The sequence below is a fragment of the Oncorhynchus mykiss genome, chromosome 21 (assembly GCF_013265735.2).
Source record: "Oncorhynchus mykiss isolate Arlee chromosome 21, USDA_OmykA_1.1, whole genome shotgun sequence".
Taxonomy (NCBI): Eukaryota; Metazoa; Chordata; class Actinopteri; order Salmoniformes; family Salmonidae; genus Oncorhynchus; species Oncorhynchus mykiss.
Window position 1 is genome coordinate 15,542,972 of NC_048585.1, and position 27,768 is coordinate 15,570,739.

Here is a 27,768-nt window from a genome sequence, read left to right on the forward strand (position 1 = left end):
AGGGAATGAGCAGGAAATCCAGAATCAGGAGGGAATGAGCAGGAAATCCAGAATCAGGAGGGAAAAAGCAGGAAATCCAGAATCAGGAGGGAAAAAGCAGGAAATCCAGAATCTTCCAACCAGGATTTGGGGAAAATACATCCTCTTCATACCCTCATGTTCCCAGATCACAAATGAAAAGGTGATAATCCCCTCAATCTAGCGGTTATCTTTTAATATAAAGATCGTTCCTCTTATCTGTACTCCTCCAGTGCCCTGTGTTCAAGGGGAACCACGCCATTGACTGATTTGAGCGATCGATCCTTGACTTCTGCCGACCTTCCAATTAGGATTTATCATATTCATAAATGGAACCTGAAATGGAATTGAACTTTCCCGGGAGAAAAGTCAATAATTATTAGAGGATTAAAATGAGGGTACATGCTCACCCTCTCTCTCGTTGAGTCTGCTGATCTCTCTCTTTCTCTCGTTAATTCTTCTTTCTCTTCATTTGACCTTACTAAGGCATTGATTGATCCACATGGTCTGAATGTACGATAGCGTGGCTCTGTCCTTTGTGATTGTGTGCCTGACTAATTATCTAAGGACAGGCGGGAGGGTGTTGCACGGTATACCTAAACTTCTGTACTTGTTCGATACTAGAACATGAAAAAAGTTTTGTTTCTGTTAAATGTGTCTCACGTCGTCTACTGATTGAGATCAAGTCTATCAGCCCAGCAGATGTCTCCTTATAGCTCTAGAGCACCGTGCCTGTCAAGTCTGTCTATCAGCAGATGTCTCCTTATAGCTCTAGAGCACCGTGCCTGTCAAGTCTGTCTATCAGCAGATGTCTCCTTATAGCTCTAGAGCACCGTGCCTGTCAAGTCTGTCTATCAGCTGATGTCTCCTTATAGCTCTAGAGCACCGTGCCTGTCAAGTCTGTCTATCAGCAGATGTCTCCTTATAGCTCTAGAGCACCGTGCCTGTCAAGTCTGTCTATCAGCTGATGTCTCCTTATAGCTCTAGAGCACCGTGCCTGTCAAGTCTGTCTATCAGCAGATGTCTCCTTATAGCTCTAGAGCACCGTGCCTGTCAAGTCTGTCTATCAGCAGATGTCTCCTTATAGCTCTAGAGCACCATGCCTGTCAAGTCTGTCTATCAGCAGACGTCTCCTTATAGCTCTAGAGCACCGTGCCTGTCAAGTCTGTCTATCAGCAGATGTCTCCTTATAGCTCTAGAGCACCGTGCCTGTCAAGTCTGTCTATCAGCAGATGTCTCCTTATAGCTCTAGAGCACCGTGCCTGTCAAGTCTGTCCATCAGCTGACATCTCCTTATAGCTCTAGAGCACCGTGCCTGTCAAGTCTGTCTATCAGCTGATGTCTCCTTATAGCTCTAGAGCACCGTGCCTGTCAAGTCTGTCTATCAGCTGATGTCTCCTTATAGCTCTAGAGCACCATGCCTGTCAAGTCTGTCTATCAACTGATGTCTCCTTATAGTTCTAGAGCACCATGCCTGTCAAGTCTGTCTATCAACTGATGTCTCCTTATAGTTCTAGAGCACGTAAGGGGCTCTGATTGACATAAAAAAAACATAGACGTTGCCAAAAATTGTGTTTATTGACTTCTTTTCCCTCACCTCAGTCACGTCTCTCTCACTGTGTGTGTGTGAATGATTTTATAAAATAAAATATTTATTCTTCTATGCAAATGTTGTTGGTCAGCACAATAAAACAAGTCCCAAATGGAAAGGAAGTAGATTGTTTTTCCTCTGCAGCCTGATGAAATCAACCAAAACAAGCTCAATAACTCAATGCATGCACACACTCCTATTGAATATGCCTTCACCTGTATTGTGAACAGGCCTAGGCTACATTTTGATTTACCCAGATTATCAGTAGAGATTTACCATTCAAATAAATGACCAGTATGTTGTTATGTAAAAACTAATTGATTGTATGATTGAATAATTGATTCATTAATGCATACATTGCTGTCTTAGAAAAAATATAATGATAATGAACTCAAAATATCTGTCTGGATTAAGTGCCTTTCTGTGACTTTGGCTAATGTGCCATCTTTTCTTTGCCGTGGAGTCGTTTTGGTATCGCGTATCGTGATGGTATCGCGTATCGTTTTGGTATCGCGTATCGTGATGGTATCGCGTATCGTTTTGGTATCGCGTATCGTGATGGTATCGCGTATCGCGATGGTATCGCGTATCGTGATGATATCGCGTATCGTGATGGTATCGCGTATCGCGTATCGTGATGGTATCGCGTATCGTGATGGTATCGTGATGGTATCGCGTATCGTGATGGTATCGCGTATCGTGATGGTATCGCGTATCGTGATGGGATCGAGTTTCGTGTTTCTCAACCTGGTATTCAAGTTAAAATGATGGTGTTACAACACTAGTGTCTGTCTCTTTCTGCCTGCCTGTCTCTTTCTGCCTGTCTCTTTCTGCCTGTCTCTTTCTGCCTGCCTGTCTCTTTCTGCCTGTCTCTTTCTGCCTGCCTGTCTCTTTCTGCCTGCCTGTCTCTTTCTGCCTGTCTCTGTCTATTCACACTTATTTTGTGTACTTTGCACACGCTAATGGCTGTGTGTCTCCTAGACTAGACCTCCCTTCCTTTAATAACAATGAATGAATTGCTACTGAAGTGGAGCCACACAGCCCGTGTTTGGACTATCACAGCCCGTGTTTGGACCATCACAGCCTGTGTTTGGACCATCACAGCCTGTGTTTGGACCATCACAGCCTGTGTTTGGACTATCACAGCCGTGTTTGGACCATCACAGCCCGTGTTTGGACCATCACAGCCCGTGTTTGGACCATCACAGCCCGTGTTTGGACTATCACAGCCCGTGTTTGGACTATCACAGCCCGTGTTTGGACTATCACAGCCCGTGTTTGGACCATCACAGCCCGTGTTTGGACCATCACAGCCCGTGTTTGGACCATCACAGCCCGTGTTTGGACCATCACAGCCCGTGTTTGGACCATCACAGCCCGTGTTTGGACCATCACAGCCCGTGTTTGGACCATCACAGCCCGTGTTTGGACCATCACAGCCCGTGTTTGGACCATCACAGCCCGTGTTTGGACCATCACAGCCCGTGTTTGGACCATCACAGCCCGTGTTTGGACCATCACAGCCCGTGTTTGGACCATCACAGCCCGTGTTTGGACCATCACAGCCCGTGTTAGGACTATCACAGCCCGTGTTTGGACTATCACAGCCAATTGGCAGTCAAGCCGGTCTCTGAAAGGCCACAGAGATCCATGTTGTTGTGTCAAATTATTTCAAAGGACCCCACTAAAATGGCCATTTATAAACAGTTTGTGTTACAGTATTTGTTTTTTATGTGACAGAGAAATGCCCTGACTTCAAAGATAGAGAGTAGTACTCAGTTAAACACAAGACGTACATTTAAGAAGCTGTTGTGGTTGATATTGCTTGTGCAGCTTTCAGTTTGGAGCCTTGGGTATGTTAAAACAGGCAGTTAATTGCTGGAAATGATAAGTCTCTCTGATTAGCAGCGTGGCTGGCCATATCTATTCATTTCAACACTGCTACTCTGAAACAATTTGAAAATACGGGCCCTGATCAGTGATCCCGACTTATTGGTATAGCTTATAAAATATATTTTTATTTTTTTTAATGGTTAAAATTTAGTGTAGTTACCAGATTAATTGCGTTTATAAACCGGGTAGCTTGGCTCCTGGATGCTGATTGGCTGAAAGCTGTGGTATATCAGACCATATTCCACAGGTATGACCAAAAAATACTTTTTACTGTTTGTATTAGGTTGGTAACCAGTTTATAATAGCAATAAGGCACCTCGGGGGGGTTGTGGTATATGGCTAAGGGCTGTATCCAGGCTCTCTGCGTTGTGTTGTGCTTAAGAACAGCCCTTAGCCGTGGTATATTGCCGATATACCACACCTCCTTGCACATTATTGCTTAATTAGACACAGTTGACAAAATAGTTATTAGAAATATCAAACTAATATCAAACTAGAGACTACAACAAACATACAAAACTAGACCATAAAACAGCTTTGTCAGACTAATTGGAGCCTCGTTCCTCTGTGATTTTTCATCAGTACACCCCCCGCCCCACTCACACACAAACATCCATCCGTTTACATTCAGCGGACCAATGATCTCCTCCGCAGAGCTTCCATTTGGAGAGAAACATGTGAAATTGAATTACGCTGCTGTTTCCCCACTCCTCCAACTCATTTAGACTCTCTGTTCCTCGCATTCCCCCTCTACAAATTAAATCACTGCAAAACAGAAAGCATCTGAATAGTGCATAGATACTTTGGGTAAGAGCTTGCTATCCACTCAATTGACAAATTTGCTTACTTTTCCCCTTAGCCTGGTCCCAGATCAGTTTTTGCTGAATAGCCAACTCCTGTGAAAATTTAGCATAACAATGACCATAGGAATTGGCGATACAGCAAACAGATCTGGGAGCAGGCTACTTGATGCCCAGTGTAGACCGCTGACTTGATAGAAGATGGTCCGTATAGACTCATTAACAGCTTGTTCTCAATAGACACATGGCTTTATGCCATGTAATGCACTAGTATGTCACCGTTCACTAATCAGTCACCAGTACTGAGCTGTATGGGTTATATGACTAGTTAAGTAGTTTCTCTACGGGGGCTGGTTGAACCATAGTTGAGGGAGGGAGAGGGTTACTCATTACTCAATGTGTCTGTCAACATCAGCAGTTTGAACTGCAGAGTATTTTTACGGTAGGTTTTTGTAGCACAGTTATCCGTAGTGAGGCATTGGCCTGTGAAGCCAAGATCCATTGTGGATTGAAAAGGAGCATGTGGAAGGTATTGGAACAATGTGATAATACAAGATGGAGGGGAGCAATCCTGGTTGGATGTGTTGTATGACATGTCATAAATGAGTCACAGGTGTGGTGTCGGGTTCACGCTCCAGTCCCTGATACTGAAATGCACGTCTTGGAGTAAATGACACCTTTTCCCTTCACCTTTTCATTCGCCCTTTGAATTGCTACACCACCTCGGTGATATCGTTGTTTTGAAAGATGAAATGGAAGGTTCTTTGGATACTTGGCAGGCTATTACAGTAGAAAGGTTGCATTTTTTTGTTCATTTTTTAAAAACTGAACGTAAAGCACCACATAAAGTCATAGAGAAACACACACACACACACACACACACACACACACACACACACACACACCTCAACAGCAACTGCATTCCACTTCCCCCTAACCTCCGGTCATAATACCTGTGTTAGGAGCGCTTCATGTTCTATTGGCTGATTCCTGTGGGCAGATGATAATGGTTAAAACAACATTAGTCTTTGATTGTCTTTCTGCCTCTCCCCAGTCTCCTCACCTTCTGGGCACTGGGAGACCAAAGCTCTCTCCAGTCTCCTCACCTTCTGGGCACTGGGAGACCAAAGCTCTCTCCAGTCTCCTCACCTTCTGGGCACTGGGAGACCAAAGCTCTCTCCAGTCTCCCCACCCTCTGGGCTCTGGGAGATCAAATCTCTCCCCACCCTCTGGGCTCTGGGAGATCAAGCCCAGTGGAGGCTGTAGGATCTCATCAGTGGGAGGTGATTGAATTAGTTCAGTGTTGAAATGAGTTTGGGAGCTGGTGATTTGCCGGGAAATGCACTGCGCTTGTTGTAATAATAACGTCAGTGTTCCCCTCTCCTCTGTAACGGGGCTTCAGCAGGCTGCTTGGGAGATGATGGGTCGTTTAGATGCTGGGGACAGACACTGATTAGCTTGTGGATAGCTTGTGGATGTTTTGAAGAAGTTAGTGCTAAAGAATTAGAAAAATATAAGATTGTTACAGTTATACTATATAAGAGACTGAACTAATGCATAATTGAGTCAGGCATCAGAACGTCCATAGAGTCAGGCATCAGAACGTCCATAGAGTCAGGCATCAGAACGTCCATAGCGTCAGGCATCAGAACGTCCATAGCGTCAGGCATCAGAACGTCCATAGAGTCAGGCATCAGAACGTCCATAGAGTCAGGCATCAGAACGTCCATAAAGTCAGGCATCAGAACGTTCATAGAGTCAGGAATCAGAACGTTCATAGAGTCAGGAATCAGAACGTTCATAGAGTCAGGCATCAGAACGTTCATAGCGTCAGGCATCAGAACGTTCATAGCGTCAGGCATCAGAACGTTTGTAACAATGAAATTACACGATGTGACATCCGTGAATAGGGTAGTAGATATACAGTATGATCTAGATAGTGGATGAGTAGGGTTGTAGATATACTGGATGGTGTAGATATTAGATGTATGTTCATGTTTATTATTGTATAATGTAGGGTCTCCAGTTGATCCATCTTCAGGTTCATCCAGATGTCAGGGAATAATATAGAGATGAAGAGATGAGGAGAAAGAGAGAGCTCCTCCTGTATTTTGTCAGACACACAGACACAGGGACGATGTGTTGGTGGGAGGGAGGGGATAGGGCAGCAGGCAGGAGGGGAAGGAGGGGGTGTGATGGCTGACAGAGAGCAGAGGCTTAATCACAGATGGGTATAAAGAGAGGTGGAGAGAAGGGGGGGGTGTTTTCCCAACTCTGGGCTAATTTTAATCAGCATGGGCCCTGTCATCATAGGGAGGCTGTCACCGCCACAGCCGTGTTTACCTTTAATCTAGCCCAAGTTGATTGGAGAAGAGAAAAGGAGAGAGGGGAGGGATGAGAGAACCTCCCGTCCTCTGAAACCTCCAACTCCCCTCAACCCTCGACTCCGGCCAGAACGCAGGAGGTGCTTCATCGTAGAGAAAATAGAAAGCAATGTCCTCTCAAACCCCCCACACCTCTATCCTGCAGCGTTCAATTAATAGTGTGGTGAACTCGGCTGTGCCCCCTTCATCAGCCTCCCTGTGACAACCTGAGTCAGGAGGCCACAGAGTAAAGATAGCTGTTTGATATAGAACCTTGATTGGAAGTTGGAGCGCTGTTGTTTTTATTTCCCCCTCAGAATGCAGTGAGATTGGGATGTTGCTATAGGGAAGTATGACTAGGTTGGGCTGCAGTGTGTCTTGTCTTAGCTTCAATGCTAAGCTAGCCATTGTATCAGATTTTACGGCCTTTCTCATAAGTCGATGCCGGGAATATCCATGCCTATGGTGATAGGGTAGCTTAGTGACCCCTCTTGCTATGTGTACACTGGTTCAGTAGGCTAATGTAATGGTGTTAACCTTTCTGATCTCCCCATCCCGGATCCGGGATCGTGAATACAGACTCAAGCTCATTACCATAACGCAACGTTAACTATTCATGAAAATCGCAAATGAAATGAAATAAATATGCTAGCTCTCAAGCTTAGCCTTTTGTTAACAACACTGTCATCTCAGATTTTCAAAATATGCTTCTCAACCATTGCAAAACAAGCATTTGTGTAACAGTATTGATGGCTAACGTAGCATTTAGCATTAGCATTCAGCTGGCAACATTTACACAAAAAAACAGAAAAGCATTCAAATAAAATCATTTACCTTTGAAGAACTTCAGATGTTTTCAATGAGGAGACTCTCAGATAGCAAATGTTCAGTTTTTCCTGAAAGATTATTTGTTTAGGACAAATCGCTCCGTTTTCTGCGTCACGTTTAGCTATGAAAAAACCCCTGTATCCAGGATTGTGTAAATCTATCAGCAAGCTCATTAGCATAACACAACGTTAACTATTTATGAAAATCGCAAATGAAATGAAATAAATATGCCATCTCTCAAGCTTAGCCTTTTGTAAACAACACTGTCATCTCAGATTTTCAAAATATGCTTCTCAACCATAGGAAAACAATCATTTGTGTAAAAGTAGCTAGCTAGCGTTAGCATTTCGCGTTAGCATTTAGCGTTAGCATTAGCGTTAGCATCCAGCACGCAACATTAACAAAAACATAAAAGCCTTCAAATAAAATCATTTACCTTTGAAGAACTTCTGATGTTTTCAATGAGGATACTCTCAGTTAGATAGCAGATGCTCAGTTTTTCCAAAAAGATTCCTTGTGTATTAGAAATAGCTCCGTTTTATACATCACATTTGGCTACCAAAAAAAATCCGAAAATTCAGTCCTCAAAACGCGAACTTTTTTCCAAATTAACTCCATAATATCGACTGAAAACATGGCAAACGTTGTTTAGAATCAATCATCAAGGTGTTTTTCACATATCTCTTCATTGATACATCGTTCTTGGACACATGCTTTCTCCCCTGAATCAAATGGTAAAGTAGAAGCAGCTGGCAATTGCGCACCGAATTCGACGCAGGACACCAGGCGGACACTTGGAAAATGTAGTCTCTTATGGTCAATCTTCCAATGATATGCCTACAAATACGTCACAATGCTGCTAAGACCTTGGGCGAACGACAGAAAGTGTAGGCTCATTCGTTGCGCAATCACAGCCATATAAGGAGAGAATGGAAAACAGAGCTTCAGAAATTCTGCTAATTCCTGGGTGATGCATCATCTTGGTTTCGCCTGTAGAATGAGTTCTGGCACTTACAGACAAAGTCTTTGCAGATTCTGAAACTTCAGAGTGTTTTCTTTCCAAAACTGTCAAGAATATGCATAGTCGAGCATCTTTTCGTGACAAAATATCGCGCTTAAAACGGGAACGTTTTTTATCCAAAAATGAAATAGCGCCCCTAGAGCTCTAACAGGTTAAGGGCTCTTTTCTACACATAACAGCCCTGATATAATGGAATTGCTCTTCACCCTAGGAGCTGTAGTCAATTATATCTCCTTCTTTCCATTACTCTTTACTTAGATTGAAGACCTCACCTCTGCCTGTTTGTCTGTATAAGGCTGGTCAAAAGTCTGTCCCATTGGGATCAGTACAGCCTCCTCTCCAACTGAGCTAAGAACACACTCATACTAAATAACTACCGCCCCGTAGCACTCATTTCTGTCATCATGAAGTGCTTTGAGAGGCTAGTCAAGGATCACATCACCGCCACCTTACCGACCACCCTAGACCCACTTCAGTTTGCATACTGTCCCAACAGGTCCACAGATGACGCAATCGCCATCACACTGCACACTGCCCTACCTATGTAAGAATGCTGTTCATTGTCTACAGCTCTGCATTCAACACCATAGTACCCTCCAAGCTCATCATCAAGCTGGAGGCCCTGGGTCTCAACCCTTCCCTGTGCAACTGGGTCCTGGACTTTCTGATTGGCCGCCCCCTGGTGGTGAAGGTAAGATACAACATCTCCACTTCACTGATCCTCAACACTGGGGCCCTACAAGGTTGTGTGCTCAGCCCTCTCCTGTACTCCCTGTTCACTCACGACTGCGGGGCCATGCACACCTCTAACTCGATCATCAAGTTTGCAGACGACACAACAGTAGTGGGCTTGATTACCAACAACGATGAAACCGCCTACAGGGAGGAGGTGAGGGCCCTCAGAGTATGGTGTCAGGAAAACAACCTCTCACTCGACGTCAACAAAACGAAGGAGATGATCGTGGACTTCAGAAAACAGCAGAGGGAGCACCCCCTTATCCACATCGAAGGGTCAGCAGTGGATAAGGTGGAACATTTTAAGTTAATCGGCGTATACATCACAGACAAACTGAAATGGTCCACCCACACAGACAGTGTGGTGAAGAAGGCGCAGCAGCGCCTCTTCAACCTCAGGAGGCTGAAGAAATCTGGCTTGTCACCCAAAACCCTGACAAACATTTACAGATGCACAATCGAGAGCCTCCTGTCGGGCTGTATCACAGCCTGGTACGGCAACTGGTACGGTATGTGACCAATAAAATTTGATTTGATACTTATGCGTCAGAGCAAATGTCTGGATAGAAACAACGCTGTCCCTGCAGTACCCCACAGTTGTAAAAGCTGAAGTTCTCTCTATTGAAGTTGATGTGACTGCACTAGCCATCCTTGTACTGCAACCATCTGACTGTCATGTTGGTGCCACTCCTTGTACCGTCACAGTGCATGTCTACTGTCTCTCCTGGATTAGCCTGCGGAATCTTCTCTCCATTTTGAGCACTGCAGACTAAGAAGTCAGTGCTTTCCTGGTATGAAACCTTGCCATCTTTCCAACACTCACAACTGTACCGGCCGGAGTCTGACTGAGATAATTGATCTGGAGAAATAAACTCCTCTGACTCAAACTCCGTTCCAGTCGATCCCTAAATCCAGGCAGTGATATTCTCAAGGTAAGGGTTGGAAGTGTTCCACAGCAGTGGGCTCTCTTCAGCAGTGGGTCTGAAGAACAAACAGTCCTCTCTTTTAACATTAGAAACATAAAAATCTGAATATTCCCCTTCTGACTTGATTGCCTCATATGCACACTACCTGTCAAAAGTTTTAGAACACCTACTCATTCAAGGGTTTTTCTTTATTTTTACTATTTTCTACATTGTAGGATAATAGTGAAGACGTCAAAACTATGAAATAACACATATGGAGTCATGTAGTAACCAAAAAAGTGTTAAACAAATAAAAATATATTTTATATTTGAGATTCTTCAAATAGCCACCCTTTGCCTTGATGACAGCTTTGCACACCATCTGTGAGATGTCCGTCTGCTGTCTGTCTGCTGGTAACACACTGCTGTCTCTGACTCTGTTAGTTGATTATTTGAATCATACGCTGTGGCCGCCTTTTAGGTCACACGTCAGTCATTCCGTTGTACTGACGCTGAAAAACAGAACAGTGCCACCCTATGGCAGGAGGATAGAACTGCAGGGTGACGACATTCACTTTAGTCAGCTCTTGAAAGTTTGCCTCTCCAAATACCCTTTGTTTGTAATAGTCCCTCATCTCTCCAAGTGAATATAAGCCACATTAATGAATAACCATCTGGTACCTCAACTTATTATCTTAGTCTGCACTTGACAGCTGTGTATTTTTTAAATAGGAAAAAAAAGAAAAATTGGGGGGGGGGGGGGGACAGCTGTGTATTCATTATAAAAACTGGGGGTCAACCGAGCCACTAGGCGCGCTACAACACTCAATAATTAATTCAACTCAATTTACAGATATTGTCCCTTCAAATTAATTTTAATAATAGAAGCGTCTCATTAGGAGCCAATCAAACATGAGGACTTGGTGGAATGGGGAGTCTGGTGCCGACCGGGAGGTCCATGCAATATTGAACTGGCCTGATCTTATGGGGAGGGAGGGAGGGAGACCTTATGCACCAGCCAACTGACTGGGTTGGGTGGGTTCCTGGATTGGGTTTTTCCCCGGCTGTTGCACTCGTACAATACACACACGGGCATTGCAAGCACATATACACACACAGGCACTGGCAGATGAACAGATGCACACTAAACAGTCGCACAGAGGCTCGCACGCTTCCGTCCGTAAGAAAGAAGGAAGCTCCCTCTAACCCTGTTCCCTGAGGGGTTACCAGTGGACTCACACTGTTTGGAGGGCCTTCTGTGTGTTCTGTCTAGGACAACTAAAACAGATGAACACTTTCAATCATGCACAGACACACTGAGGCGTACACACACCTTTTAAACGAGGCATTATGAATGTTTGGACATCCGTCTGTGTATTTGGTAGATTCTAACACATACACGTTCACACACATTCGTACACACACTTGGTAAATTCATGATTTTGAGTGTTTGGCCGTTACGCTGCAGTATCAGTACATACAAACTTGTATAGACACACACACACGCTGTGCTACACACACACGCTCTCTGAGGGATTAGGACTGTTTTTCCTTCACACTTCTGGTCCCTGTGTATTATAAAACACACACACACTCTGGCCTTAAGAGACGTGGAGTGTGTTAGAGAAGGCACTGCACGTCCTGCCTTTCCCCTCTAGATCCGGGCACGGACGGAATACATCACAGGATCAAACCATTTCTAATCAAACCCAGGAAAGTGTGGCTAATGCAATTTCACTAAGTCACTGACTGGCTTGATTGCATGTGGGCTGCGGAGTGTGTGGAGGGCGCCGTGGGAGGGGGATGGAGGCTGTCGAGGCGGTGTATATCTGTGGAGGTGTGTATGTTAGAAGCAAGTTCACCATGGTGTTGATATGGTGTGTGTGTGTGTTCTCTCCAGGTGTCTGTCTGGAGGTGTTGGGTGTCGTGACTGTAGATGTGTAAGGTGTAGTGGTGGGAGGGGTATTGGAGGGATTTGCCTGTATAATATGGTTATAGTGGTGTGAGGGGTACTGGAGGGACTGGCCTGTATAATGTAGTGATAGTGGTATAGTGGTGTGAGGGGTACTGGAGGGACTGGCCGGTAGAATGTGGTGATAGTGTTGTAGTGGTGGGAGGGGTACTGGAGGGACTGGCCTGTATGATGTAGTGATAGTGTTATAGTGTTGTGAGGGGTACTGGAGGGACTGGCCTGTATAATGTAGTGATAGTGTTGTAGTGGTGTGAGGGGTACTGGAGGGACTGGCCTGTATAATGTAGTGGTGTGAGGGGTACTGGAGGGACTGGCCTGTATAATGTAGTGATAGTGTTGTAGTGGTGGGAGGGGTACTGGAGGGACTGGCCTGTATAATGTAGTGATAGTGTTGTAGTGGTGTGAGGGGTACTGGAGGGACTGGCCTGTATAATGTAGTGATAGTGTTATAGTGGTGTGAGGGGTACTGGAGGGACTGTCCTGTATAATGTAGTGGTGTGAGGGGTACTGGAGGGACTGGCCTGTATGATGTGGTTATAGTGGTGTGAGGGGTACTGGAGGGACTGGCCTGTATGATGTAGTGATAGTGGTATAGTGGTGTGAGGGGTACTGGAGGGACTGTCCTGTATAATGTAGTGGTGTGAGGGGTACTGGAGGGACTGGCCTGTATAATGTAGTGATCGTGTTGTAGTGGTGGGAGGGGTACTGGAGGGACTGGCCTGTATAATGTAGTGATAGTGTTATAGTGGTGTGAGGGGTACTGGAGGGACTGGCCTGTATAATGTAGTGATAGTGTTTTAGTGGTGTGAGGGGTACTGGAGGGACTGGCCTGTATAATGTAGTGATAGTGTTGTAGTGGTGTGAGGGGTACTGGAGGGACTGGCCTGTATAATGTGGTTATAGTGGTGTGAGGGGTACTGGAGGGACTGGCCTGTATAATGTAGTGATAGTGTTGTAGTGGTGTGAGGGGTACTGGAGGGACTGGCCTGTATAATGTAGTGATAGTGTTGTAGTGGTGTGAGGGGTACTGGAATGACTGGCCTGTATAATGTAGTGATAGTGTTGTAGTGGTGTGAGGGGTACTGGAGGGACTGGCCTGTATAATGTGGTTATAGTGGTGGGAGGGGTACTGGAGGGACTGGCCTGTATAATGTGGTTATAGTGGTGTGAGGGGTACTGGAGGGACTGGCCTGTATAATGTAGTGATAGTGTTGTAGTGGTGTGAGGGGTACTGGAGGGACTGGCCTGTATAATGTAGTGATAGTGTTGTAGTGGTGTGAGGGGTACTGGAGGGACTGGCCTGTATAATGTAGTGATAGTGTTGTAGTGGTGTGAGGGGTACTGGAGGGACTGGCCTGTATAATGTAGTGATAGTGTTATAGTGGTGTGAGGGGTACTGGAGGGACTGGCCTGTATAATGTAGTGATAGTGTTGTAGTGGTGTGAGGGGTACTGGAGGGACTGGCCTGTATAATGTAGTGATAGTGTTGTAGTGGTGGGAGGGGTACTGGAGGGACTGGCCTGTATAATGTAGTGATAGTGTTATAGTGGTGTGAGGGGTACTGGAGGGACTGGCCTGTATAATGTAGTGATAGTGTTGTAGTGGTGTGAGGGGTACTGGAATGACTGGCCTGTATAATGTAGTGATAGTGTTGTAGTGGTGTGAGGGGTACTGGAGGGACTGGCCTGTATAATGTAGTGATAGTGTTGTAGTGGTGTGAGGGGTACTGGAGGGACTGGCCTGTATAATGTAGTGATAGTGTTGTAGTGGTGTGAGGGGTACTGGAGGGACTGGCCTGTATAATGTAGTGATAGTGTTGTAGTGGTGTGAGGGGTACTGGAGGGACTGGCCTGTATAATGTGGTTATAGTGGTGGGAGGGGTACTGGAGGGACTGGCCTGTATAATGTGGTTATAGTGGTGTGAGGGGTACTGGAGGGACTGGCCTGTATAATGTAGTGATAGTGTTGTAGTGGTGTGAGGGGTACTGGAGGGACTGGCCTGTATAATGTAGTGATAGTGTTGTAGTGGTGTGAGGGGTACTGGAGGGACTGGCCTGTATAATGTGGTTATAGTGGTGTGAGGGGTACTGGAGGGACTGGCCTGTATAATGTAGTGATAGTGTTGTAGTGGTGTGAGGGGTACTGGAGGGACTGGCCTGTATAATGTAGTGATAGTGTTGTAGTGGTGTGAGGGGTACTGGAATGACTGGCCTGTATAATGTAGTGATAGTGTTGTAGTGGTGTGAGGGGTACTGGAGGGACTGGCCTGTATAATGTAGTGGTGTGAGGGGTACTGGAGGGACTGGCCTGTATAATGTAGTGATAGTGTTGTAGTGGTGTGAGGGGTACTGGAGGGACTGGCCTGTATAATGTAGTGATAGTGTTGTAGTGGTGTGAGGGGTACTGGAGGGACTGGCCTGTATAATGTAGTGATAGTGTTGTAGTGGTGGGAGGGGTACTGGAGGGACTGGCCTGTATAATGTAGTGATAGTGTTGTAGTGGTGGGAGGGGTGCTGGAGGGACTGGCCTGTATAATGTAGTGATAGTGCTACTTCATTCCCTTCCGCATCTGCTCTCCCACAGGGTATGGACACGCCCTTCTGGCTAATCCTAGATCAGCCTCTACCACTGGGGATAGACACGCACTCACTGACTCACTCACTCACTCACTGACTCACTCACTGACTCACTCACTCACTCACTCACTCACTCACTCACTCACTCACTCACACTGACACACGCACACACTCACTCTGACACACGCACTCACACTGACACACGCACTCACACTCACACCCTCAGCCTGGATGTTCTGTTGTTTATAAGAGTTGCCAGGAGTCTGACCTCTGACCTGCTATCAGAGCCATCACTGTCCAGATGACTCTGAAAAGAAACATCATGAATATTAACACTCTTAATAAAATATTAATGTGGTCCATGCCCATTTGGCAGCCACACCTGGGACTCTAAGGACCATTGGGGTCACTCCATGCCCATTTGGCAGCCACACCTGGGACTCTAAGGACCATTGGGGTCGCTCCATGCCTCTTTTGTCTGACACTGATGCAGATGTTTAGAGCAGGAAATTACATTTGTCACCATAATCAGGAAGTACACACGTTGTTGCATATTTAGCCAGGCATTCTGATAGAAACCATACGTGTTGCATATTTAGCCAGGCATTCTGATAGAAACCATACGTGGGAGCGAATTCAGTGTTGGCAACCAATACTGGATCCTCTATGACTGTGATACTTGGAGGAGTTATCATGTGTGCGTAAGTTTGCGTTACATGTCTGTTTGTTTGAAAGTTCATGATTACGGAACAGAAGTTGACTGTCTGTCTGTCCGTCTGTCCGTCTGTCCGTCTGTCCGTCTGTCCGTCTGTCCGTCTGTCCGTCCGTCTGTCTGTCTCTGTCTGTCTGTCTCTGTCTCTCTCTGTCTCTCTCCCCCCCCCCCCCCCCCTCTCTCTCTTTTGCTGTGCCTGGTGTGAGTGTGTGGCAGCAGCTTTGTCTTGGGGGCGTATTTGAGTCTTAATTGAATCGGCAGAAAGGGAGGGGGGGAGAATTAGAACCTGGGCACTCTTTCCACTTAGCAACAAGAAGCCGTTCCCACACAAATGAATTTTCATGGAAACAGCAGAGAAAATGTAGTCTAAAAGCTTTTGAATGGAATGAAAGCATCTCTTCTTTGTAATGAGTGTAGGGGATGGATGGATGGGGAACGAGAGAGGAGTTGTCTCCATGCTTTACAATGGAGCGGGTTTCATTACAACTATCAGAGAGTATCAGGAGGCTGAGGGAACAATGTTATGATGTACATTTGAATGCAGGGTTATACAGGTAAAGCTGACTGGAGACTGGCTTTCACACCATCAATGCAGGTAAACTGACTAGAGACTGGCTTTCACACCATCAATGCAGGTAAAGCTGACTGGAGACTGGCTTTCACACCATCAATGCAGGTAAAACTGACTGGAGACTGGCTTTCACACCATCAATGCAGGTAAAGCTAACTGGAGACTGGCTTTCACACCATCAATGCAGGTAAAGCTGACTGGAGACTGGCTTTCACACCATCAATGCAGGTAAAGCTGACTGGAGACTGGCTTTCACACCATCAATGCAGGTAAAACTGACTGGAGACTGGCTTTCACACCATCAATGCAGGTAAAACTGACTGGAGACTGGCTTTCACACCATCAATGCAGGTAAAGCTGACTGGAGACTGGCTTTCACACCATCAATGCAGGTAAAGCTGACTGGAGACTGGCTTTCACACCATCAATGCAGGTAAAGCTGACTGGAGACTGGCTTTCACACCATCAATGCAGGTAAAGCTGACTGGAGACTGGCTTCAACACCATCTATGCAGGTAAAGCTGACTGGAGACTGGCTTCAACACCATCAATGCAGGTAAACTGACTAGAGACTGGCTTCAACACCATCAATGCAGGTAAAGCTGACTGGAGACTGGCTTCAACACCATCAATGCAGGTAAAGCTGACTAGAGACTGGCTTTCACACCATCAATGCAGGTAAAGCTGACTGGAGACTGGCTTCAACACCATCAATGCAGGTAAAGCTGACTGGAGACTGGCTTTCACACCATCAGTAGGCGTTGTTTGTCTGTTGTAATATAGACTCAGAGGTCTAGTTTAGATTGAAATACCAATTGAAACTGATATCACCCTCCATTGTAAGACAAAGACACACACACCACACAGGTGCGCACGCAAAACGCACACACACACTTCAACAAACTCCCAGACCCCATATCCGTGATTATATCAGCCCAATGTATCTCTGGCATGTGCAGCACCACACCAAGTACAGTGTTTATGTTAAAGCACATCCCAGTTAGAAGCAATGGGAGAAACTGTTCAGAATGCTAGTCAATAGAATCCACTATTAACCAGTGTCCTCTAGACTCCAAGCCACTGATAAAATACTGTCAATCCAAAGCCGAAAGACAACTGACAACCCTCTCCAGTGGTTAAAAAGTGATGTGTGAAATTTTAATGAATAATAGTGTCTCTGTGCACTGTGGGGGAGGGGGGAGCAACGCCACTGTCGATTCTCACCTCTCCGTTATTTATATTCATTGATCCACCTGCATGGGACATCGTTCGCCGGCTTCGGTTTTTATCGACAACAGTCCGCAATTCCTTTATGTCAATTATATTGATTACTTCAGGTTGACTGGACGTAATGAGGAACAGTGGTGCACTTGATGCTTGATCGGCCCCTTTCACCCCCCCCTTCTCGCCCATCCTCTCCCCTACCCCCCCTCGCCTACCCTCTCTCGCCTACCCTCTCTCGCCCACCCCCAGGTCTGAGTGAGTTACACACCAATGATTTTCTGATTAACCCTGTTAGCCGAGGGGTTCACCCACGCACTAGTGCAGGGGCATGGATGTGGGAGTCGGTGGAAGGGTCCAGTGAGTGTCTGAGTCCGGCTGTGCTGACTGCTGATAGGATGATGTCTTAATAATGGAAGATGATGGCTTTATTCTTTGCCTGATAAACCCAATCGGGACCTGTAGAAACATTGTATTTTAGCAACATGTGGCGGCCATTTTTAATAGATTTTTTACTGGGTCTAATATCCTCTCAATGGGGGATGCTTTGGGTGAATCTGACGATTGATCGCGTCTGTGTTGACCTTGATGGAGGACTGTTTACTCACCACATTAAAGGACTGTGTTACTCCTTCTGTCTGTTTCTTTGTCTCAGTCTTTCTCTTTCCCTCCTCTCATTCCAGGTGGTGCAGATGATAACCTGATCGAAGGAGGAGAGATGAAGTTTGTCTGTAAACCTGGAGCCAGGAACATCACAGTGATCTTCCAGCCTCTCCTCAGGTAGGACTTACTAACCTCACACACACACACACACACACACAGATTCAATAATATGTGGCCATGGTCAATATGCACTAGAGGGGAGACAATGGCCTTCCATCATACCAGTCACAGAGAACAAGACAGATCATCCCTCAGACAACAACTACTTCCCTACGCTGTTCATTCACGTTGATTCATTTTGACGTAATTTTCCCTAAAAGCCTTTAGTTTAGTCCAATCCACATGACTTTTTCCCTTTCAATGTCTTATGAGATCATTGGTCTGGTCCACTATGTATAGTCAATGTGAGAGGACATCCATGATCCAGACCATGGGCAGCACTCAGACTGGAGCATGACTCTAAACCAGTAGAATGTCTACAATTAGATTATATCTCAGACTGGAGCATGACTCTAAACCAGTAGAATGTCGACAATTAGATTATATCCATTACGTCCTTTTAGTAATCCTCCCATTGATTATACTCTACCGCTTTCATAGCTGGACAGTCCATCCTCCCCCAAACCCCCACAATAAGGCAGATGATGGCCTACATTTTGAGTGTGCTTCCTGTCTGATGTTTACGGTTTTTAATATGGTCCTTATTTATGCTTAGCAATATTCCAGAATGTAATCCACCGTAGTGATTAGTATTGCCTACAGTGACAGTGTACTGTATATAACACGGTGTCCCCAAAGACTGGTGGAAATCCAATTTTCAAACAGCCTAATTAGATTGACCTTCCTTGCAGTGATGAATCACCAGGGCTCCCATTAAACTGTAATATTTCCCCTTACTTAGACTTGGAGCCAGTTGGTGCTGTACTGTACTGTAGGCCAACTGTGTGTGTGCCCCATTGTTGAACGCAAATGTCCTTTCCTCGTACAGAAGTGAACTACACCCTATCTCATTGAGACAGATGGCCCGGGTAGGGGCTGGATAGGGTCTGTGGTAGGGTCTGTGGAAGGTCTGGGTAGGGGCTGGATAGGGTCTGTGTAGGGGCTGTGGAAGGTCTGGGTAGGGGCTGGATAGGGTCTGTGGTAGGGTCTGTGGAAGGTCTGGGTAGGGGCTGTGGAAGGTCTGGGTAGGGTCTGTGGAAGGTCTGGGTAGGGGCTGTGGAAGGTCTGGGTAGGGTCTGTGGAAGGTCTGGGTAGGGGCTGTGGAAGGTTCTGGATAGGGTCTGTGGTAGGGTCTGTGGAAGGGCTGAGTAGTGTCTGTGGAAGGTCTGGGTAGGGTCTGTGGAAGGTCTGGGTAGGGGCTGGATAGGGTCTGTGGTAGGGTCTGGGTAGGGGCTGTGGAAGGTCTGTGGAAGGTCTGGGTAGGGGCTGTGGAAGGTCTGGATAGGGTCTGTGGTAGGGTCTGTGGAAGGTCTGGGTAGGGTCTGTGGAAGGTCTGGGTAGGGTCTGTGGAAGGTCTGGGTAGGGTCTGTAGAAGGTCTGGGTAGGGGCTGTGGAAGGTCTGGGTAGGGGTTGTGGAAGGTCTGTGGAAGGTCTGGGTAGGGTCTGTGGAAGGTCTGGGTAGGGTCTGTGGATGGTCTGGGTAGAGATACTTAACAGTGAGTGGCTGCTGCCGTTCCCTTGTTGTCAGTAATGGTTCAAATCAATCCCATTAAATCATCTCCATCCCTCTCTCTCTCTCCCCCCCTCTCTCTCTCCCTCTCTCTCCCCCCCTCTCTCTCTCCCTCTCTCTCTCTCTCTCTCTCCCCCCCTCTCTCTATCTCTCTCCCTCTCCCTGTGCACGAGTTCCCCTCTGAGCTGGCAGTGCCAACAGAGCTGTGTCACTACTCACTGGCAGATGTCTTTCTAATGTCTTTGTAGAGACCCAGCCCTGGCACCTTTGATAGAAGCCACTTTAATACCCACTGATACCGCTTATGGCTGTTTTTAATAGCAACTCCCATAACAGGTAATTGAGTAATACTGCATAGGAAATCAATGGAGTGGGAGGGGGGGAGTGAGTGAGTGAGTGTGTGTGTGTGTGGAATACAGGTCTTCACGGAACCACCTACAGTTGAAGTCGGAAGTTTACATACACTGGAGTCATAAAAACTCGTTTTTCAACCACTCAACAAATTTCTTGTTTACAAACTGTAGTTTTGGCAAGTCGGTTAAAACCTCTACTTTGTGCATGACACACGTAATGGTTAATGTTATCAAATACTAATTGAGTGTATGTAAACTTCTGACCCACTGGGAAGGTGATGAAATAAATAAAATCTGAAATGAATAATTCTCTCTACTATTATTCTGACATTTCACATTCTTAAATTAAAGTGGTGATCCCTAACTGACCTAAGACAAGGACTTTTTACTAGGTTTAAATGTCAGGAATTGTGAAGCACTGACTTAAAATGTATTTAGCTAAGGTGTATGTAAACTTCCCGACTTCAACTGTGCAGTCGTGGCCAAAAGTTTTGAATGACACAAATATAAATGTTCACAAAGTCTGCTGCCTCAGTTTGTATGATGGCAACTTGCATATACTCCAGAATGTTATAAAGAGTGATCAGATGAATTGCAATTAATTGCAAAGTCCCTCTTTGCCATGGAAATGAACTGAATCCCCCAAAAACATTTCCACTGCATTTCAGCCCTGACACAAAAGGACCAGCTGACATCATGTCAGTGATTCTCTCGTTAACACAGGTGTGAGTGTTGACGAGGACAAGGCTGGAGATCACTCTGTCATGCTTATTGAGTTCGAATAACAGACTGGAAGCTTCAAAAGGAGGGTGGTGCTTGGAATCATTGTTCTTCATCTGTCAACCATGGTTACCTGCAATAAACATGTGCCGTCGTCATTGCTTTGCACAAAAAGGGCTTCACAGGCAAGGATATTTCTGCCAGATATTGCTGCCACCTAAATCAACCATTTATCGGATCATCAAGAACTTCAATGAGAGCGGTTCAATTGTTGTGAAGAAGACTTCAGGGCGCACAAGAAAGTCCAGCAAGCGCCAGGACCGTCTCCTAAAGTTGATTCAGCTGCGGGATCGGGGCACCACCTGTACAGAGCTTGCTCAGGAGTGGCAGTAGGCAGGTGTGAGTGCATCTGCAAGCACAGTGAGGCAAATACTTTTGGATGATGGCCTGGTGTCAAGAAGGGCAGCAAAGAAGCCACTTCTCTCCAGGAAAAACATCAGGGACAGACTGATATTCTGCATAAGGTACAGGGATTGGATTGCTGAGGCCTGGGGTAAAGTCATTTTCTCTGATGGATCCCCTTTCCGGTTGTTCGGGGCATCCGGAAAAAAGCTTGTCCGGAGAAGACAAGGTGAGCGCTACCATCAGTCCTGTGTAATGCCAACAGTAAAGCATCCTGAGACCATTCATGTGTGGGGTTGCTTCTCAGCCAAGGGAGTGAGCTCACTCACAATTTTGCCTAAGAACACAGCCATGAATAAAGAATGGTACCAACCTCTGAGAGCAAATTCTCCCAACTTTCCAGGAACAGTTTGGTGATGAACAATGCCTTTTCCAGCGTGATGGAGCACCTTGCCATAAGGCAAAACTCAGTGGCTCTGGGAACAAAACATTTTATGTTTTGGGTGCATGGTCAGGAAACTCCCCAGACCTTAATCCCATTGAGAACTTGTGGTCAATCCTCAAGAGGCGTGTGGACAAACAAAAACCCACAAATTCTGACAAACTCCAAGCATTGATTATGCAAGAATGGGCTGCCATCAGTCAGGATGTGGCCCAGAAGTTAATTGACAGCATGCCAGGGCGGATTGCAGAGGTCTTGAAAAAGAAGGGTCAACACTGCAAATATTGACTCTTTGCATCAACTTCATGTAATTGTCAATAAAAGCCTTTGACACTTATGAAATGCTTGTAATTATACTTCAGTATTCCATAGTAACATATGACAAAAATATCTAAAGACACTGAGGCAGCAGACTTTGTGAAAATGTATATTTGTCATTATCAAAACTTTTGTCCCCGACTGTATACCCGAGACCCGATACAGGACTCGAGCGGCTCCGGTTCCAGAATGGTAAATAATGTTATGTCTCTGATATGATTGTTATTTAAACTGACTTGTGTCCTGAAGGACCCGTACAGATCCGAAAGAAACTGCTGCAGGAGAGAGAGACATTTGATCATTTATGCTGCTGCTCTTGCTTTTCACAAGAGTGGAGTGTGGCGCTTTTGTAGCTTGTTGTTGTTGGCCAATCATGAGTCATCGAAGCGTCATGAGGCTGGAATTAAAATGACAGAATTAAAAGTTAAAGGGGAATGATAGGTTATCACAACCAAGAGCCAACAGGTAGGCTGCTACTTAATATTCTGCAGGGAGTTGTTGTTTGTAACAGTAGGACTAGAAAGCTCATTCACTGCAGCTTCAGTTAGCCTAGCTAGCTAACGTTAGCTAGCTTAACTTGCTTCTCCCGTTTTGATGTAGTCAAGACCGGTACTATGTAATCATATTTGATGATAAATAACCTAGCTATGGCAGCTATTTGTCCACTATAGCACGAGTCGGCTTGGTTGGTTCTCTCCTCCCCGTGTCACTCACTCACTCACTCACTCACTCACTCGCTCACTCACTCACAGTACGGCTCCTCCCCCACCTTCTAGAGCGGCACCTATCTCCCTCTTGCGCTTTATCAGGTCCGGTTAATAAAGTAGCTTAAAACGTTTTATTTTCTGCTGCTTCCCTCACTCAGATTGGACCGACTCTAGATCTGACCAGATTCCATTCGGGGTCCATTCGGAACAGGTGTCTACTTAAAAATCATTTGTTTTTTTGCAAATTGGGTCCAGGTGGGAAAGACACACACAAACACAAACACAAAAACAAACAAACAAAAGTTGGACCCGTGTGTGTGTGTTGATCAATACTGTAGCGTAGGTGTAAATTGTGGTTGATAGCAGGGCTGGGCGTTGTAAAAGAGTGACTGGAGAATTGGTTGTGTGAACTGATTGTGCTATAGTATATGTCCAGGCCTCTGTGACTGTGATATGTATATTGATACTGTTATAGGGTGGTCTAGCCCTTAAGGCTATATGGATCAATACAGTGTATAGCTCTCTGCTTTTCTATACCAACAACTTGTATATCACTGGTATACACTAGCTAAATATAATGACTCCTGTTCCTATCTACTGTGTATTGGTGCAGGGGGGAAAGAAAGTGTTTTTCTAAGTATCAATTCTCAGCGGAAGGATCGATGGGGAAGTTTTATAAAGGGCTGTGTGTTTTCATTTAATGGAGGGTGTTTGGAGCGCCATAGTAAACGGCTGTGTGTGAGCTGCAGAACATCGATCAGGCTGAAAGAGGAGCTAGACTGCAGCAGCAGTCATAGTGTGTGTGTGTGTGGTTGTTCTGTTTGTTCTGTGCCAACATGCAGGCAATTCTTCCAGACACACACACACACTGAGTGCAGCGTGAAGGGTTGTGCAGGTAGGGGGTAATTTAGTTTGACTTGTGGGGGTTTCCTGCTGACATTTGAGTGGTATTTAAACCCTGTGCCCTGACCGGCATTGGCATTTTGAAAAGGGACGACTCGGCGCCCGCTCCCTAATCTCTCCCTCTCCACCATCCTCTGCCTGTGGATGATGAGCCCTGGCACTGGTGTGTCTGTCTGTGTGTGTCCTGTGTTTGAGCAGCTGCCCATCTTCAGTGGATAAGGTTTGGTTGTAGGGCTGCTGTGTAAATGTGAAGATGACAGAGCAGTGTAGAGGAATTATAACTGAGGCATCATTATCACTGAGGCATCCAAACTGTCTCTCTCTTTTGGCCCACCAACAGTCAGTCTTTCCCCTCTCTCATCTTCTACCCACTTCCCCTAGCTGTATCAGTATCAGTCAGTCCCTAGCCCAGCTCTATGCTGTATCAGTCAGTCCCTAGCCCAGCTCTGTGCTGTATCAGTCAGTCCCTAGCCCAGCTCTGTGCTGTATCAGTATCAGACCAGTCCCTAGCCCAGCTCTATGCTGTATCAGTATCAGACCAGTCCCTAGCCCAGCTCTGTGCTGTATCAGTATCAGACCAGTCCCTAGCCCAGCTCTGTGCTGCATCAGTCAGTCCCTAACCCATCTCTATGCTGCATCAGTCCCTAACCCACCTCTATGCTGCATCAGTCAGTCCCTAACCCACCTCTATGCTGCATCAGTCAGTCCCTAACCCACCTCTATGCTGCATCAGTCAGTCCCTAACCCACCTCTATGCTGCATCAGTCAGTCCCTAACCCAACTCTATGCTGCATCAGTCCCTAACCCACCTCTATACTGCATCAGTCCCTAACTAACCTCTATGCTGCATCAGTCCCTAACCCATCTCTATGCTGCATCAGACCAGTCCCTAACCCACCTCTATGCTGCATCAGTCCGGTCCCTAACCCACCTCTATGCTGCATCAGACCAGTCCTTAACCCACCTCTATGCTGCATCAGACCAGTCCCTAACCCACCTCTATGCTGCATCAGTCCCTAACCCACCTCTATGCTGCATCAGTCCCTAACCCACCTCTATGCTGCATCAGTCCCTAACCCATCTCTATGCTGCATCAGACCAGTCCCTAGCCCAGCTCTTTGCTGCATCAGTCAGTCCCTAACCCATCTCTATGCTGCATCAGTCAGTCCCTAACCCACCTCTATGCTGCATCAGTCCAGTCCCTAACCCACCTCTATGCTGCATCAGTCCCTAACCCACCTCTATGCTGCATCAGTCCCTAACCCATCTCTATGCTGCATCAGACCAGTCCCTAGCCCAGCTCTTTGCTGCATCAGTCAGTCCCTAACCCATCTCTATGCAGCATCAGTCAGTCCCTAACCCACCTCTATGCTGCATCAGTCCAGTCCCTAACCCACCTCTATGCTGCATCAGTCCCTAACCCACCTCTATGCTGCATCAGTCCAGTCCCTAACTAACCTCTATGCTGCATCAGTCCCTAACCCACCTCTATGCTGCATCAGTCCCTAACCCACCTCTATGCTGCATCAGTCCCTAACCCACCTCTATGCTGCATCAGTCCCTAACCCACCTCTATGCTGCATCAGTCCCTAACCCACCTCTATGCTGCATCAGTCCCTAACCCATCTCTATGCTGCATCAGTCCCTAACACATCTCTATGCTGCATCATTCCCTAACCCACCTCTATGCTGCATCAGTCCCTAACCCACCTCTATGCTGCATCAGTCCCTAACCCATCTCTATGCTGCATCAGTCCCTAACCCACCTCTACCCTGGACAGTTACCATGCTGCGTTGAGCCGGTACACTGGGTCAACCCTGGTCAGTTACCATGCTGCGTTGAGCCGGTACACTGGGTCAACCCTGGACAGTTACCATGCTGCGTTGAGCCGGTACACTGGGTCAACCCTGGACAGTTACCATGCTGCGTTGAGCCGGTACACTGGGTCAACCCTGGACAGTTACCATGCTGCGTTGAGCCGGTACACTGGGTCAACCCTGGACAGTTACCGTGCTGCGTTGAGCCGGTACACTGGGTCAACCCTGGACAATTACAAAGCAGTTGAGCCAGTACACTGGGTCAACCCTGGACAGTTACCATGCTGCGTTGAGCCGGTACACTGGGTCAACCCTGGACAGTTACCATGCTGCGTTGAGCCGGTACACTGGGTCAACCCTGGACAGTTACCATGCTGCGTTGAGCCGGTACACTGGGTCAACCCTGGACAGTTACCATGCTGCGTTGAACCGGTACATTGGGTCAACCCTGGACAGTTACCGTGCTGCGTTGAGCCGGTACACTGGGTCAACCCTGGACAGTTACCATGCTGCGTTGAGCCGGTACACTGGGTCAAACCTGGACAGTTAACCGTGCTGCGTTGAACCGGTACATTGGGTCAACCCTGGACAGTTACCATGCTGCGTTGAGCCGGTACACTGGGTCAACCCTGGACAGTTACCATGCTGCGTTCAGCCGGTACACTGGGTCAACCCTGGACAGTTACCATGCTGCGTTGAGCCGGTACACTGGGTCAACCCTGGACAGTTACCATGCTGCGTTGAGCCGGTACACTGGGTCTCTAACCTGATATTGGGTCCAAAAGCTCTCAAATGAAAGTCTAAAAGTTTGAAAGAGAAACAAGTTCAGAACTTCTATATTTTTCTTCCAACAATATTTATCCTTAAGGAATGTTTTGGTGACCTTAGAAATGTCACCGTGACTCTGAAAGAGGGTGACACCAGTGGCCAGGGGGAAGTTGCTGTGTACTCTGTACTGTAGGTATTTTTGGATGGGTCATGATAACAAGGTCAGTTACTGTACACTTCAATCAGCTTCACGCCCTAGTCCTTAAGATATGACATGGCCAGCTACCTCACAATGTAACCTCCTCAATGATTGGCTGGGCTGTTTGGAAGAGGTCCTCAGGTTGTGACTCTAGGTCCCCGGGAGGGTTCAAATCTCATATAACCATGTTTGAGAACAAGAGAGAGAGCGTCAGGGGAAAGCCTAGTGGTAGAAGACCTACTAGATTGAACTGTGTCCTCTGTCAGGGGTAACTGGTCAATCAGTCAGTCAGTTAGTTGTTCAGTCACTCACACTGTCACTCACCCTCAGCCCTGGGATAGACAGCTCCTGCTGCCACAACGACAACAACAGGTAGAAGAGATGACACAGATGGAAGAGGGAGGATAAAGGGACGAGGAGAGAGACCGTAAGAGGGAAGAGGAAGAGACTAGGAGAGAGACAGTAACAGAGGGAAGCGGAGGAAGTGACTAGGAGAGAGACAGTAACAGAGGGAAGAGGAGGAAGAGACTAGGAGAGAGACAGTAACAGAGGGAAGAGGAAGAGACTAGGAGAGAGACAGTAACAGAGGAGAGAGACAGTAACAGAGGGAAGAGGAAGAGACTAGGAGAGAGACAGTAACAGAGGAGAGAGACAGTAACAGAGGGAAGAGGAAGAGACTAGGAGAGAGACAGTAACAGAGGGAGGAGGGAGACTAGGAGAGAGACAGTAACAGAGGGAAGAGACTAGGAGAGAGACCGTAACAGAGGGAGGAGGGAGACTAGGAGAGAGACAGTAACAGAGGGAAGAGGAGGAAGAGACTAGCAGAGAGACAGTAACAGAGGGAGGAAGAGACCAGGAGAGAGACAGTAACAGAGGGAAGAGGTACAGCAGCTACTTCAGCAAGGAGAATAAGAGAGATGAGAGATTAAGAGAGATCAATTGAGGGAAGAAGATAGAGATAAATTGAGGGAACAAGAGAGAGATACATTGAGGAAAGAAGAGAGAGATTTATTGAGGGAACAAGAGATGATTAGAGAGAGAGAAAAGAGAGAGACGAAGAGAGAGATGAGGGGATAGGGAGACGTCGACAGTGGGATGACACTGAGGTATGACGGTAGGGGTGAAGAGGAGGAGAGGGTTCAGAGGAAGGTCAATGAAAGATGGGGCCAGTGGCCCCCCTACTGATGTGCCTGGAGGTGAACAGGTCTGTGTCATGGTCTCTCTGTCTCATTACCAGCCCCGTTACACACATTCTGTTGGAGGCTAAAATAACTTTCTGGAAAAGTGGAAAAAAACTCTTTCAACTCTGGAATTTTAAAGTCAATTATTGCTTGTGTTGTGTTTTCTTAAAGTAAAGAATGCTCTTTTGTCTTATTTAACTACATCTGAGTCACACAGTGTGCCATTCTCTCCAGTGACCATCTATTCAGTTGAATTTGTCCCTACAGGGATATTCATTGTGCAGCAAGGGAAACACAACACACAGTCAATGTACAGTTTACATTTATACTGAGAAATGTGTTGCCTTGCTTTCACTTGTCAAATCATGTTAGATCAGGACTTACTGATCTCCCTCCTCTCCTTGGAGGACCTGAGCCCT

At 46.5% G+C, this 27,768-nt stretch overlaps 1 protein-coding gene across 1 annotated transcript in view; it reads left to right on the forward strand.

Annotated features, from left to right (window-relative positions):
- LOC110499821 (exocyst complex component 4) overlaps window positions 1–27,768 on the forward strand; it is a 237,494-nt gene that overhangs the window by 80,428 nt on the left and 129,298 nt on the right. Inside the window, exon 10 of the mRNA XM_036957071.1 lies at window positions 17,890–17,986. Within this exon, the coding sequence (XP_036812966.1) occupies window positions 17,890–17,986 (97 nt within the window). The remainder of the gene's footprint in view (window positions 1–17,889; window positions 17,987–27,768) is intronic.